General features: G+C 36.0%; 1 protein-coding gene across 1 annotated transcript; it reads right to left on the reverse strand.

Annotated features, from left to right (window-relative positions):
* Nucleotides 1–1,529: 1,529 nt before the first annotated feature.
* On the reverse strand, nucleotides 1,530–14,703 carry tgfbi (transforming growth factor, beta-induced). Its single transcript, XM_067368793.1, has 17 exons — nucleotides 14,544–14,703; nucleotides 14,263–14,361; nucleotides 9,452–9,516; nucleotides 9,216–9,373; nucleotides 8,890–9,054; nucleotides 7,880–8,026; nucleotides 7,658–7,799; nucleotides 6,991–7,203; nucleotides 5,853–5,990; nucleotides 5,624–5,769; nucleotides 5,197–5,333; nucleotides 4,330–4,460; nucleotides 4,072–4,196; nucleotides 2,721–2,823; nucleotides 2,569–2,630; nucleotides 2,407–2,431; nucleotides 1,530–2,310 (listed from the first exon to the last, which is right to left on the reverse strand). The coding sequence occupies exons 1-17, from the start codon at nucleotides 14,657–14,659 to the stop codon at nucleotides 2,249–2,251; spliced, it is 2,034 nt and encodes a 677-aa protein (XP_067224894.1). The 5' UTR covers nucleotides 14,660–14,703; the 3' UTR covers nucleotides 1,530–2,248.
* Between the last annotated feature and the right edge of the window lie 1,514 nt (nucleotides 14,704–16,217).

Raw genomic sequence — 16,217 nt, forward strand, 5'->3', positions numbered from 1 at the left:
TAAAAAATCACAAGTGGGTTATAACTAGTGTGTTTTATGTCATAGATCAAAACGTGAAAGTATTTAGAGGCTTTGTTAACCACAGACCTTATTTCAGGCGATTTAGCAAAAACTCATTCAAAAAACCCATAGACTTTACGGCGTTGGAACCGGAAGTCCTAAAATGCTAACTCACTTCCGGGTTTTGCCTACAAAAACGCGTCATCCCTGGGGCACTCTGGCGTACAATGACAATGGCGGGAGGATATCAAAATCCGACAGCACTGCTTGGATATTATAACTAAAACTGCTGCACTATTTTGAAAAAAATATACTTTGGACACAGGCTCATTATTTGTTAGATACAGTTTTACAACATAAAGGCTGTTCAGATTGCATCCTTTCTTGAAGAACGATGACAGAGAGCAGATCATTCAGAAGAAATGTGACATGTTTTTTTGTTTTGCAATGGACACTCATATTTTACCCAAGTGCCACAGATTGGATTCATCTCGCGATCTCTATTTCATTATAAAGGTATGAAGTCCCATTTGATTTTCCATGTTGTTATTTGCACACCCAGCACTACTGGTGTTGGAGGATCTATATCTTAAAAAACACCGTAGATTGACAGTAAACCTTTAGAACGTTCTGATGATAAAACTTATCTTCATTAATATTTTATCTAAGATAGATAGATAGCTCCTTCGCCTGCTAACATGGTCACGTCAAGCTAGACGGGCGTGGTTTCAACAACCAGTCATATCAGCTCAAACCGTCAAAACTGCTGTTCAGTGTTCAGGGGCGCGTTTCCCGAAGCGAACTATGGTCGCAAGTTCGGTCGTTACCAATAGAGTTCAATGGGACTTACGACCATGGTTCACCAACGATGCTTTTGGGAAACGCACCCCAGAACTCTATGGGTGACGTCACGGACGCTACGTCCATATTTTTTTAGTCTATGGGTAAAACCCCATTTCCTCATAATCTATAACCATGTGTTCTATAAATTCCTTTAAAATATAGCATTGTTTGTAGAATTCAAATATATCAGAACATTTTGTGGTCTGTGTGGACTCACGTGTATGATCTGCTCTGTGTTCCCGTGTTTCAGAACGGACATCATTTGCGTCAATGGAAAGCATATTTACTGTCTGAATCGTTCCCTATCCTTTACATAGTGCACTATGTGCATTCACCATGTAGAAACTAGTAAATGTGTGAACAAATGACCGATTTCAGCCGCAGCTTCAGCATCTGTTTATAGTGTATGAGGGGGCGGGACTACAGATTCTACTACAGCATTTGATTGGACAGAAGATTTGAAGTCATCAAAATCCACGATCCATTTTAGCAGAAGTGAGAGACTGCAAGTTTTGAATGCTTATATCTCTTTGAATGATTATAGTTTTGGAACACACCAGTTATTCATAACCTTAAGGCTAACATATTCAAACTAAGAAACGCAAGAAACATAAAGAACTTCTTTAGTCATGAATAATGAGAGCAAACAGACTTTTAAAAGATCATCTGAGTGAGACTTTTAATTCCACACAGATTAATCACCAAATAATGACAATCCACCACATTGTGAATTCAGCTCAGTGAACTGACAGATTGGCTTATAACAGACAGAGCGAACTACATTCAAGGGCACTGACTAGTTATATGTAAACTATAACTCTTTGGCTACAAAATGGTCATTTTATTGTGAAATATGCAGACAAGGATCTTTGGTTGTTCGTAAAATATCTTTGGTAAAATATGACAAATAATCTGCACAAGTTACAGGTTTTACATTGTAGATCATGGGAAATGAAGAGATAAATTTGGTCTGTGTTTTTTTTCATGTGCCCAAATAGCATTTGTTCCAGCTTAAACCATGCAAACATGCTACAGCTATATCAAATACAACCACCAAAAACAATAAAAAGAAATACAAAATGTTAATAAAAAATGTTGAACCAACATCTGATTCAAATAACTGAGATTGAAATTCCAAAACAGAAGTCGAATGTATATCCAAAACATATGAAGTGCCTTAACAAATCGCTGTCATCAGGTTGTGATATTTAAAAAACATTGCTCTTCATCCAAGGGTCTTTGACATGTGAAAAAGTTGCAATGCAAATTGTTTTTGTTGCCTGGATTTTCTTAGTCTTCTAATTATCTCTCCACTGCACAAAATAAGACACTGAACTGTGTGTTTCCATCCTCTTAAAGTGGTGGAGGTTAAAATGAATTACAGTTTTACATTGCAGAGCTACGTTTACTGAACACGAGGCATTGTTCTGCTGCTCTGACTTCTCAGGACCTTCTGGAAGAGATCATCTGTAATGTGACAAGAAATATATTAAGATTATTTTTTACATTTCAATACAATCACACTTTATTAATTGCATTTATGAGTTAGTAAACAATGCATACCATTTTTCATTACATAAGACCCAGCCTGCATGGGATGGAAAATTGAGAAGATATATTTCATTTATTTTGACCATTCAAAAAAGCACAAAATGTATTTATGAAAAATGAAATTAAATATAGGCACTGATTTATTGGGAAAAATAGTTTATGACATGTACTAACCCTAACAGCAGAGGTGCGTCTGATTGTTGAGCCTTCAGCCTGGTCACTCACAGTCTTAGGAGCTAAAATACAGCGGCACATCACACTGTTATGATGCTCTGAAATAAGATATTTATATCAAAATGTTTAAGACAATTTGACTGATGGCTTACGCAGTGGCTTTATGATTACATCAACAGCATGTACAACTCCATTGGTAGCCATCAGATCACCCTCGACAACAGGCACTCTGTTCACGTATATGGTGGAGTTACGCTGAAAGACATAAAATTATCAGATGAAAGCAGGGATATTTCACCCGTAAATGAATATTCTGTCATCAATCATCATTTACTCTCCCTTACTTCAATTTTTTTTTTTTCTATGGAAAATAAAAGGAGAATTTTATATTTTTTTACATAAAATGGCAGTTAATATTCATGAATTCTTTGATTCATGATTTTTTTTGTGTGTGTATTCTGCAGAATAACAGCATATAGTTTGATCTGACATCTGATTGAGTAAATAATGACAGAAATTTCAATTTTATTATATATATATATTACTGCTCAAAAGGTTTTGAATGGTAAGAGTATTTTATGTTTTTACAGCAAAAACAGTAATATTGTGAAATATTTTTACAATTTAAAAGAACTGTTTTCTACTTTAATATATTTTAAAATGCAATTTATTTCTGTGTTGGCAAAGCTGAATTTTCAGCATCATTACTCCTGTCTTCAGTGTCACATGATCCTTCAGAAATCATTCAGATATGCTGATTTGCTGCTCAAGAAACATTTATGATTATTATCAATGTTGAAAACAGATGTGTACGATTTTTTTCAGGATTCTTTGATGAAAAGAAAGTTCAAAAGAACAGCATTTATCTAAAATATAAAGCTTTTGCAACATGTCTATACTGCCACTTTTGATCAATTTAATGCATCTTTGGTGAATAAAAGTATTAATTTCTTTAATTTCTTTCCCAAAAAACAAAACAAAAAAAAATTCTTACTGACCCCAAACTTCTGAACGATAGTGATGTTATAAAAGCTTTCTACAAAAGCAACAGTAAAGACTTTTATGTTAAAAAAAAATATTTCCATTTAAAATAATGTTCTTTTGAATTTTCTAAAAGTGTATCAATGTTTCTTTGTGCAGCACAACTGTTTTCAACATTGATAATAATGAGAAATGTTCCTTGATCATGTGACACTGAAGACTGGAGATGCTAAAAATTCAGCTTTGCCATCAAAGGAATAATTACATTTTTAAAATATTTTACAATAGAAAACAATTATTTTAAATTGTAAAAATATATTTGACAATATTACTGTTTTACTTTATTTTTGATCAAATAAATGCAGCTTTTGAAGAGACTTCTTTCATGAAACGTTTGAACAGCAGTGTGCCACAGTATGTCAACCTATATTCTACTTCTTTGCAGATACACAATCTAAAAAGCATTCTTTTTATGTTTCACTCAATAATAAGATCAGATTGATTGCAGTAATGAGTACTAACAGCGCCTAACTCCAGTTTATCGCCTTCAAGGGGCTTCATTCTGGTATGTGAGGTCACAGCGCCGCTGACCAGGAACTCGTCACCAATGTGGTATTTCAGAAGGCTCGCCAGCTCCTTGGGGTCTCCTACGTACAACAACAGATGTAAGTTAATGCTGCACATCCATAAACTCATGCCAAATCTAACCAGCTGGTGCATAATCATTCACTAAAAATCTGTTTTATGAACACATATGGTGACACAAGAGTGGCTCATTACTCATGAGTTTGTTGAGGTCGGCGGAGGGCAGTGCACTGAAAGCAGCATTGGTGGGGGCGAAGAAGGTGTAGGTCCCTTTTTTGTTCAGGAGCTCAGTCAGGCCTGCTCTCTGAATGGCGCCAACCAAAGTGCTGTATGGATGAAAGTTCATCAGTGCATATTATGAGTATCTTTAGGCTATAAAAGACAGCTAGACTGACAGCTCAAATTCCACCCAGGTCATCAGAATCTGAAGAAATTACAGCCTCAAGTTTGAACACGTAACTACATGATTATCATTATGAAAAAAACTTTGAGGTCTCTGAATGTGGGTGAGAAACGGCAGCTGCAAATTTCCTTTCAATATGACTGTGAAAACAATTACACCCTTTCTGGTGGAACACTTTTTCTTCTAGTTTTTTATAGGGCATTTTGGGTAATGCACCACTGATGTGAGGTACTAAAGTGTATCCCTCTAGATTGGCTTAAACGGTCATTAGCATCTTATTTAAAAGGAAAATGAAAATCCTGTCATCATTTACTCAACCTCAAGTCATTGTCTCTTTAATTTTGTCTTATTTCCATTTAAGTTCATTTGAGTGTCAAGATCCAAAAATAACTGAAAAAACATCATAAACGTAGACTATACGACTTAATAGCTTTGGTGTGCCGGTGCCTTTTGACACCAAACGCCATTTGTTCTCTTTTGTCATCTGACCAAATGCTATATTTGACTTCAGAATGGAAGATTCAGTGAATAACAACTAAAATATTGTGCACAAATCATTTCAACTTCAAGATATTCTTTTGCCCTACTGAATATAGAAAGTCATATGGGTTTGGAACGACATTAGGGTGAGAAAATGATGCATGACTTCATCTTCTTACCTAAAACGATCATCTGCCTTCAGGACGTCCATGACAGTTCCCATGGGGGGTGTCAGGAACTTATCGACGATGAACATATTCGCAAAGCGGCCATTTTTGTCATGGGCAGCAATGCAGGCATTCTCAATGCACAGGTTCTGCAACGTCCAAGCAAGTGAAATGGTTAAGGTTATTGGTAATACACATCAGCAGATTTGTTTCAAAGCTCTCTTTTCTCACAAGACTGATGATGCATGAAGTGGGCTGTGGAAAATGTTAAGGTGATCCAAAGGAGAGGATTCTGGTGGTCTGGCAATTCCATTACGAAGCAGAAATGTGAGAGCGCGGACAGAACTATACCTCCCTCACTGCCAGCTACAACATGGCTAGAAATAAAAAACGTGGCTCTTATGTGTATGTTGATGGATTGATAAATATAAAGACTTACATCTCTGAACACAAACACTCTAAGTTTCATTCCACCAAGAGTCTCCAATTCTTGTCCATGGTAAAGGCTCTTGGAGGAAAACCTCTCCTTGAGAATGTGGTTTCTCAGCAGTTTCTTCATGTCGGGTGTCATGGCCAAGCTCTTGTCTGCGCACAAATGATACAATTAGTTATTTCAGAGTTGAAGCTTGAAGCTCAATTGCTATATTAATGAAATGGAGAGATCCAACCTTTAAAAGCATCATTCAGTGGGGCTATTAAGGTCACAGCCTCAGAACCAATGAGATGATCGGTAAGACCAGCATCTTTAAAAAGCGTTGAGGCTGTAGAAACAACTGATCCCTCTGCAAGCTCCAGGAGGGTCTTGGCTAAAACAAACAAACAAGAAAGCACATTAAAGTATTGAATACAGTATGGTTTGTGCCCAAGACACAGAAAAGGAAAAATATTTTTAAAAATCAATTTCGAGAAACAATTTTCGGCAAAAGTTTAAATGTAAATATATACAAAAAACGTCATGTATAGCTAATATCTTGTGTACCACACAGGGTTGAGAATCGGAAATCGATTCCAAATCTGAGATTGAAGTGTGGAATCGAATACTTGTTATGAAATTAAAATTTCGATTCCTCTTATCGATTCCTTTGTGTGCATTTTACTATGAAAGAAAATAGCGTGCGCACAGAAAGCCGCCTCTCATACTGTATAGTATGCAATACTGAACTGAGTTTTCTTCCAGGTCTTTTTCAGATGAATACGCACAAAAATATGTCAAAATATCTTTGTAAACACAGTCTGTTATGTCTAAAGTGAATGTAAACAGTTGACAAAGAGAACACGTGTAACAGTATATTGGATCAGTGCAGTTCTTAAAGTGACAGCAGCCTAATATTCCTGCTGTCATCTCTATAATAACGTTAATCAAACAACAAAAGACAAAGAGAAAATTCACTCACTGTTCTTGACTGAATAACCTTTTGTGGCTATATTTGTAATGTCTATTTTATTTATAAAGTGCTGAGTTATTTTACATTTGATTAAGATTTTTACGCATTCAATTATAGAAACTGTAAACACTTTATTTTAATCGTGTGTTTATTCAGTTTGTGCGATTGCTAAGTTGTTTATTTGGTCTTTTTTTGTTTACTTGTCTTTAATAATGCTTGAAATTTATACTAGTTAAGTTTTGCTATGGTATTTTTAAACTGTTTGCAAAAGTTGCTTGTGTAAGTGTTCTTTAGCCTGTTGATTTTTGTAGAATTTGTGTATTTAAGCCATTGTATGTATGAATTGCATTTTAAATGTATTTTTGAATAAATTGAGCAAAAAATTAATTGTGTCATCTAAAAAAAAAACTAAAGATCATACCCGAGTCAGGGATGAGGAGTTCATTGATGTAGTGAACGACTCCATTGGTTCCAAGTTTATCTTTCTGCATGACTACGGCTTTGCCGTTGATGGTCATCTCTTCACCGTCGCAGCCGACTTCCAGCACGGATCCCTGCAGGGTTTCCAGAGGAGTTCCAGTCACAATGGACTCAGAGCAGTGCAAGTTCTTCAGAATGTGGTAATTCAGCAGATCTAAAGTGGATTGAGACCAAAAAATGATAACCAGATGACAACACATCTCAACGTCAGCACAGCTGTGCTACTGGAAAAAGACATACCATAATAATCGCTCTGGACACAAAAATGAAACTGCTGTTGCAGCATCTGGGGTTTTTCTCCAACATAAACTCAAACCCAACAAAAAAAAATTGTCCCTATTTTTGTCTTATTGTGTGCACATTATTGCAAACAAAACGTTTGTCATCATGATCTTTTAGCATAATAGCTTTCTTGGCTTCTGAATTTTTTTGTTTGGCTGACATTACAAATAAATCTCCAACCACTTGGCTCCAATTTGGTATGTACTGCAATGTCTACTTTTCACAATCCAACCACTTCCCAATGGGTAAAATTAGTCCAGCTTAACATTTTTCCCTCATTGAATATCTAATTTCACTCAGAAATGCATGAAGAAGAACAAAAGTACCTTTAAGAGCAACAGGGTCTCCCAAAATTCTGGTCAGTGTATCTGGAGGAATCTTCTCAAAGGCTTCATTGGTTGGAGCAAAGATGGTGTAGGAACCCTCGTTCTCCAACAGACTGGTGAGACCAGCGGCAGCAACTGCAGTCTAAATGAAAAGGGAAAAAGGTCATTCAATGTGCCATTTAGTCTACATAAAATTAAAAGCCTGTTGAACCAGCAATTTACCCGCAGAGTGTCCAGGTCATCATCGGTGTCAATCAAAGAGTTGACATTGTTCGTAATGGCGGTGATGACTCTGTCAACAACATGCACAATTCCATTGGTGGCATGCTGGTCTGTCTTCACAAGCCTTGCACAGTTCACTGTCACAATCTGCAACAAAACATATGGTTTGGTAATGTGCACACAGCTTCACAACAAATCATTTGAGATTAAAAACAATAGTCGACACTAGTCTTAAAGGGTTAGTTCACCCAAAAATGAAATTTGTGTCATTAATTACTCACCCTCATTTTGTTCCAAACCTGTTAGACCTTTGTTCATCTTTGGAACACAAATTAAGATGTTTTTGATGAAATCCTAGAGCGATTTCAAAACACTGCTTCATGAAGCTTCGAAGCTTTACAAATATCAGAGCGTGTATCAAACGATCTCAAACTGCCAAAGTCACGTGATTTCAGTAAACGAGGCTTCGTTACATCATAAGTGTTTCAAAATGTCAATGGTTCACATGACTTTGGCAGTTTGATACACGTTATGAACCACTGATTCGAAACAAAAGATTCGTAAAGCTTCGAAGCTTCATGAAGCAGTGTTTTGAAATCACTAGATATTGTTGAATAAAATCATTATTTTTAATTTTTTTTGGTGCACAAAAAGTATTCTCATCGCTTCATAATATTAAGGTTGAACCACTGCATTCACATGAATTGTTTTAAATATGTCTTTAGTAGCTTTCTGGGCATCTAAAAAGTGTAAATGAACTTGCTGTCAATGGAGGCCTCACTGAGCCATCGGATTTGATCAAAAATGTCTTAATTTATGTTCTGAAGATGAACGAAGGTCTTACAGGTGTGGAACGACATGAGGGTAAGTAAATAATCACAGAATTTTCATTTTTTGGGTGAACTAACCCTTTAACAGTATTAACTAACCATAGATAAAGCAAACAACATATTTCCAGTGAGAAAATCTAAACAATACTTGGTTAATAGCTTCATTTACGTTTGACTTACTCCATTAGAATAATGGTGGATATGAACATCAAAGTCCTGATACATGGAGGGGAATGCAGCACCATGTTTGAGATCGTCAGAAGTCAAGCGTTTGTTGATCATGTGGTAGTGCAGAGCGTTGAGGAGTTCAATGTTGACGTTGCTCACCAGGGCGTCCAGAATTTCCTACAGCACATTTTAAAATGACATTGAGCTTATCTTGATGTTTTAATAGTTTGATAGACATTACATAACATTTTCTGGGAACTCTTTGTCTGCATTGCCGGAATATGACGGGAAACACTTTATTTGTTCTATGTGATCTATGTGCATTGCTGGGAACTCACAGCGGGAAGCGCAGCCCAAGCCTCATTGCTGGGAGCGAAGAATGTGAAACTACCGGGTCCTTCGATCTCCTCCTGCAATTTCGCTCTTTCAGAGTACATCTTAGTAGTAGTGGCTCCAACCACACCCAGGGTTTTATAGATGTTCACCAGAGGTAGAGCTTTGAAAAATAAATCATTTTTTTTTATTGCTATATTATAATAAACCTCCTTTCATGAATGCAACTCAAATTACATACCTGCTGGACAGCCTTTTTCACCAATGGCCTTCTCATAGCCAGGGCAGCATTCATAGCTGATCACCCTACAAAAAGCAAGTAAATTAAGATTTGAGAATCTAAAAAACATTGCTCAATGCTTCATTGAGGTTTACAGAAGATTCTGTACAGATCCCATTGGAAATGGGAGTTCTTCAAAACCTTCTGCAGGTCTATATTTCTCTCTTTATTATTATGAGGGCTGAAGCAGAGACAACCACCACACTCCTCGACTCCTCTATACTGTACTTCTTCATTAATTTCTTGCCAGATATTTCCATAATAAATAAGGTCTGTGCTTGAGTTGGTCTTAGAGGGTCATAAAATCTAATTTCCTTTGGTAGCAGAAGAATCCAGAGGCACAGTATGGGCCAGGGGAATCTCCTGAGAGGGAACTCTAACACCAGTAGTTCTGCCAATAAAAGCAATAGGAAATTCCTAGGAACCACCATGCAAAGGTGCAATAACTGGGATACTGGAGATTGACACAAAGACACGTTTCCATTTCAGAAAAATGTTATGATCGCTTACTAATGCAGTTAATCTTTATATGCATGATCTGTTTTATTAGGTCAAGTTACTAATATTAACTCAATACTAAAAAATGAGTCTGTATTGGCCGGTTTTGTTTGTTTTTCTTTATTTCATGAGTGTAAGGGTTTTTCATTGACAAACATTTATTGCATGGGACTAAATAATGATCAAGTTAAAGCCATCACTAATCTATAGACTTAAGGGGTTAGTTCACCCAAAAATGAAAGTTCTGTCATTAATTACTCACCCTCATGTTGTTTCACACCTGTAAGACCTTCGCTCATCTTTGTGAAAGTAAATTAAGATATTTTCGATGAAATCCGATGGCTCATTGAGGCCTCCATTGACAGCAAGATAATTAACACTTTAAAATGCCCAGAAAGATACTAAAGACATATTAAAAACAGTTCATGTGACTACAGTGGTTCAACCTTAATGTTATGAAGCGACGAGAATACTTTTTGTGTGCCAAAAAAAACAAAATAACGACTTTATTCAACAATATCTCGTGATGGACAATTTCAAAACACTATTTCACGAAGCTTCGAAACTTTACAAATCTGTTATTTCAAATCAGTGGTTCGAATGTGTATCAAACTGCCAAAGTCACATGAACCACTGAAGTTTCAGAACACTTATGACACAACGAAGCCTCGTTTACTGAAATCACATGACTTTGGCAGTTTGATACATGTCTGAACCACTGATTTGAAATAAAAGATTCGTAAAGCTTCATGAAGCAGTGTTTTGAAATCGTCCATCACTAGATATTGTTGAATAAATTTGTTGGTGCACAAAAAGTATTCTCATCACTTCATAACATTAAGGTTGAACCACTGTAGTCACATGAACTGTTTTAAATATGTCTTTAGTAGGTTTCTGGGCATTTGAAAGTCTAAATTAACTTACTGTCAATGCAGGCCTCACTGAGCCATCGGATTTTATTAAAAATATCTTAATTTGTGTTCCGAAGATGAATGAAAGTCTTACGAGTGTGGAACGACATGAGGATGAGTAATTAATGACAGAATTTTCATCTTTGGGTGAACTAACCCTTTAAAAGGTAAAGTATGTTTGTGCTTATTTTAACAATATGCTAAAATATGCAACATAAGAATCTTCATTGGATTTCTTGCCATTTTCTAAAATAGCTCTTTGACTTAGTTGTTTAACATATTTTGCCAAAGAATCCTTGAGGATACATCGATGCATATTCCATGGTATGTGCACTTAGAGACAAAGGAATTTGAATTATATATTTTTAAAGGTTGTTCACATACCAATTCCAACAAATTGTTAGCATACTAACCCACAGCATCTTAAAGTGTGATAGAGTGGGAGACTAGAAGGCAAATCTAAACAAAGACAACAGTCCTGACATTCAGGCATGGGGTAGACTTGTAAAACACATGGAAGAGGAAAGCGGACTGAACTGATTATCAAAACAGATGGTAACTCAACTCCTGTTTATCCTCTGCCAATGTAAGCAAAGATGGTAGCCATGGATTTCTGACAAAATAAACAGCTAGGCTACGTATTGTGCACTTTCAAGTGGTGCAACAAAAGGTTCCACGAAGTATTGTGAATGTTGTAATATGCTAGTCTATGTTGAAATCTATTTTCGGTGTATGAATGGTCAGCTGATTTATCATTTTGTGTCTTCTAAAATGTCTCACTTCCCATTTATAAAGGATATCAAAAGTGACTAAATGATTTCTTTGACAACTTCTTCTTAAATTGAAAAAAGGAGATCATTATTAACAATCATAAATTATAACTTTAAAAGCACAAACATTTTAAATGTTTGCGGAAATTATCCAACCATATTATCACCAATATGATAATCACAGATATTCAGCAAAAGGTTATCTTGAAAAAAAAGTGCCTGAACCAGGTGTTTAGCCAAAAGAGAGCACTATGCTGATGAAAGTAATTAGTCTCTCCTCAAGTGACCTGGAAACATCCTGTTCCACAGTATAAACCAGTCATACAAAGAGTGTAGTTATTCGCACAAAATTCCTCTGACCCCAAACGTCAAAACCCCAAAGAAACTCTGTAAATCAAGTGAACTTCAGTGTCACAGAACACAACCTTGGGCTTTTGGTACATCCTTTCACTGCAAGACTTTTTTTTCACACAGACATCAGAAAAACAGAAAACTCTTTGAGACTTAGGCGATGATTTGTGTGCGTTTGGGGATACTTTAAGGCCTCAGGACTCCCAACTGAAATCACTTCCTAAAAGCATCCAAGCACCCACATCAACGACTTCCTTCTTGCTTTCTTGAGAACTGCTATGAAAGAAACTCTGTTTAAAAATGGGAAGATGAATAAAACAAATGTCTCAAGATTTCGCTGTACACTCTTAAATTTTGTTCCTGATCAGAGTTGCCAAACAGACAGCTTTTAAACATCAGAATAAAGAAATAATGAAAAAGGCATGACAAATAACTAAATGAATAACCAAGTATAAAGTCTTTCTAAATGATCTACGCTAACATGCATTTACAAAATGGGGAAAAATCTTGTCAATTTTTGATGTACTACCATCCAAAAGTTTGGGTTCAGAAAGACATTTTTTCAAATAAATTAATACTTTTACTCAGCAAGAAAGCATTAAACTGATCAAATGTAACATTAAAGACATATTAGATTATATTAGATATGATTTCCGAAGGATCATGTGACACTGAAGACTAATGATGCTAAAAATCCAGCTTTGATCACAGAAATAAATTGCATCTTAAAATATATTCAAACATTAAAAAATTATTATTATTTTTTTTTAATGTATTTTTGATCAAATAAATGCCTTGGTGAGCAGAAGAGACTTCTTTCAAAAACATTTAAAAATCTTACACACCTAAATCTTTTGAATGGTACTGTAAATAAAAATAACATATGGTGTCATAAACACTTATTCAGCAAAGTATCACCATTATTCAAAACTTCAAAACTAAAAAATTCCCAAAACGTGTTGGTGTACCTTAGCATGCACACCTTATGTAAGCAACATTAATCTCTTACATAATGTCTCCAAATCTAGACGCAAATAAACATTCCAGACTCCATTCCAACATTCTTAATAACCATCACGGAACAAACTGTCCCAAAAACGGTAACTTCACCAATTTACACCATCCTATTAAGTCTATGATTTTTATTTCTCTTTTAAAACGAATTATTGTTCTTGTATTGTAGATGTACGGCTTCTTCTGAATATATATTTGTCTGTGGAATGTTCATAACACCTTTCCCCCTATGGGGACATCAAGTGTCTGTCAATCAAACAGTGTTGCTACAAGTTGTAATTGTAATCCAGGTCTTGGAGCACTGAAGAGCCTTTAGACAGCAAAGGCACTCAGATTTGTCAGCCTTGCATTAATGCACTGTTCAGGATGTTAGGCAATTTAACCCCACCAAGACTGAAGCCAATTACCAAGAGACATATGGTAACCATTACTACACAGTGTTCTTCTATATCTACTGTCAACTTGAACTCAAATACCCTGTTCACTGTTTCACACAAAAGAAAAAAAAAAAAAAAGTTAATATGTCCATTGTGTAAAATTATAACTCTATGAGCTACACAGCTGCTGGAAAATGGGAACTGTGTCATTCAACACAAAAAAAGCTTGTAGAAACACTTTAGCTTAAAGTCATTAACATTTAACAAGACATTCCCTCTTCACTCCAAAAGGTTGCTATTTGGAAAATGCTTCACCAAATTCATCAAGCCTCTGATGAAGAACACCCCACAGGGTAATAAACATTATTTAGTACAACCACTTCAGACCGTATAAATGATGCATTTTAACTCCTGGGTTGGAAAGTTGATATAAGTTTATTCACATATTCATCTCTCAGCACATTCTAGCAGTTTAGATGAAAAAGCTGAAAATATTAACTTAAACTTCAAACTGGTTCCATAAATGTGGGAAAATGACTCTGGTATGACAACTGGTGAAATATTTTCCATCTAGTTCTGTCCTGAGAGACCTTTTCCTTGAAACTTGAAAAGACAATGGTATTTTACCTAAGAAGAAATATTCATCATTCATCATTTATCATTCAACAAAATACTGGAACATGTTTGCAAAATGCAAAATGTTATCCTGACAACTGTACCTGTCCTTTAGATAGATAGATAGATAGATAGATAGATAGATAGATAGATAGATAGATAGATAGATAGATAGATAGATAGATAGATAGATAGATAGTTTCAGTTTCTATATTAAGATATCTGAGGTAACTCACGTTGGTTTGCCGCATATTTTGCGGTGATACCACTGCTTGCAGTTGGTGAAGTACTTCTTATCCGTTCCTTGAATCTTCTGCATGGCACAAACATTGGGTCTGCAACGCAAATCAAATAAACACAACCTTCTTTAAATGCCCCATATGATTTATTCATTCTGCAGGCTAAATCTTTTCCACTGATGTTCAAACTGCATATAAATCAGAGGGTCATATGTCTTTATTTGTCCCATTTAGGGAATACAGTCTATCAGTCTTTAAAATTATCAATGAGCCCTTACCCATGGGGTCTTCCTCTTATCCTGCTGTGCTGAAGAACCGCTTGATACGGGGATTTCGCGGCGAAAACTGTCGCGATTAAGGTAATAGCCAGAGCAAACAAAGTTAAGCGCTTCATTTTGAGTCCCTGCACGCGCACTCCACAGCGGCGATGAGTGCGGCACCGACCGGCTTTAAATACCGAGACCCCCGTGCTCTGGGAGGGGCTTCACAGCACCAGCAACACGACACTTTCACTTACAGACACTTACAAGTAAAATGTTCCGCCATGATAAAGCTCTGATACAAAGTTTGTATAAGTAACACTGCAAACATTATACTTTTATGATTATTTAATGTTAAAACAAGGTGTAAGTGTGCACAAAATAAGTGAGTGTAAAATAAATCAAATAAAATTATATATATTTTGTATTTTTATAAAAAAAAAGTTTTTGTTAAAATGATCCAAAATCAATTTTAGAGGAAGTGCATAACCAGTGTTCAAAACTATTTCCTTACCTTATCCAGATTCACAACAGTAAGCTTGTAATAATGTTTTATAATAAAAATCGGTACGGGTAGGTTTCCGTGGGAAATTCGAGCATGCAGCCGTTCGTCTTTGCGTCATTACGTCACGTCCGTAAACATGAAAAAGGATTCCTAGCTAGTAGGCTGTGAGGATGCTGCAGGTGGTGGATCATTTATAGCCTTTCTCACAGCAGCTGGAATAATTAAACTCATCATTTTGATGGCGGATTGTAATACAGAAAGATCCGAATGACAATCATCAGTGACAACTGGAGGTTCACCTGTAGTCAAAAGCAAAAGACGTCGGACTGAGGAGTGGCTACAGAAATTGAAATCTACAGGTAAGGCTAATACACACTAAATACACAGTCACACAATGCTGATGTTGTTAACATTAACAATTTGAGAACAAAGTATAACAATAATAATAATTTGCACGGTTTGATGTTATCAGAGCAGAGATGACATTTTCCGGTGAAAATTCTTATTTTGGTCATACTTCCAAGATGTAGAATCTGTGATTCAGAAGTACAGTATCACCACAGATGTGATGACTGACAGAAAACATTAGATTCACCCGCACAAACATTTGACAGCAAAGATGAAATGACCCTTTCAGGAGCCGTGCCGATGCACAACCCGGGCAAAGATGATAATTCCGCAAATAACTGCAATTGCAGGTTTCAAACAGAGACGGCGACAAAGAGGTAAAACTTATGGACTGCAGCTTTAAGTAGGTAAATGTAGTAAATAGTAAATAAGATGAAGTTTGCTACTCCTGTCCCGTCTTTTAATAACTCCTGACAGACACCACAAGCAGGCATACATCGCCATCAATGTCAATCAGGTACAGTGGGTACGGAAGACCCCCTTAAATTTTTCACTCTTTGTTATATTGCAGCCATTTGCTAAAATCATTTAAGTTCATTTTTTTCCCTCATTAATGTACACACAGCACCCCATATTGACAGAAAAACACAGAATTATTGACATTTTTGCAGATTTATTAAAGAAAAACTGAAATATCACATGGTCCTAAGTATTCAGACACTTTGCTCAGTATTTAGTAGAAGCACCCTTTTGATCTAATACAGTCATGAGTCTTTTTGGGAAAGATGCAACAAGTTTTTCACACCTGGATTTGGGGATCCTCTGCCATTCCTCCTCAC

The sequence above is a fragment of the Chanodichthys erythropterus genome, chromosome 1 (genome assembly GCF_024489055.1).
Source record: "Chanodichthys erythropterus isolate Z2021 chromosome 1, ASM2448905v1, whole genome shotgun sequence".
NCBI classification, from domain to species: domain Eukaryota; kingdom Metazoa; phylum Chordata; class Actinopteri; order Cypriniformes; family Xenocyprididae; genus Chanodichthys; species Chanodichthys erythropterus.

Bases quoted from the DNA above. Each gene is read 5' to 3' on its own strand.
- tgfbi (XM_067368793.1), bottom strand. From the start codon at position 14,659: ATGAAGCGCTTAACTTTGTTTGCTCTGGCTATTACCTTAATCGCGACA. The intron at 7,204-7,657 runs GTACTTTTGTTC...AATCCACTTTAG, and splicing joins AGACCCTGTTGCTCTTAAAG to ATCTGCTGAATTACCACATT. The intron at 2,311-2,406 runs GTATGCATTGTT...GTCACATTACAG, and splicing joins GTCTTATGTAATGAAAAATG to ATGATCTCTTCCAGAAGGTC.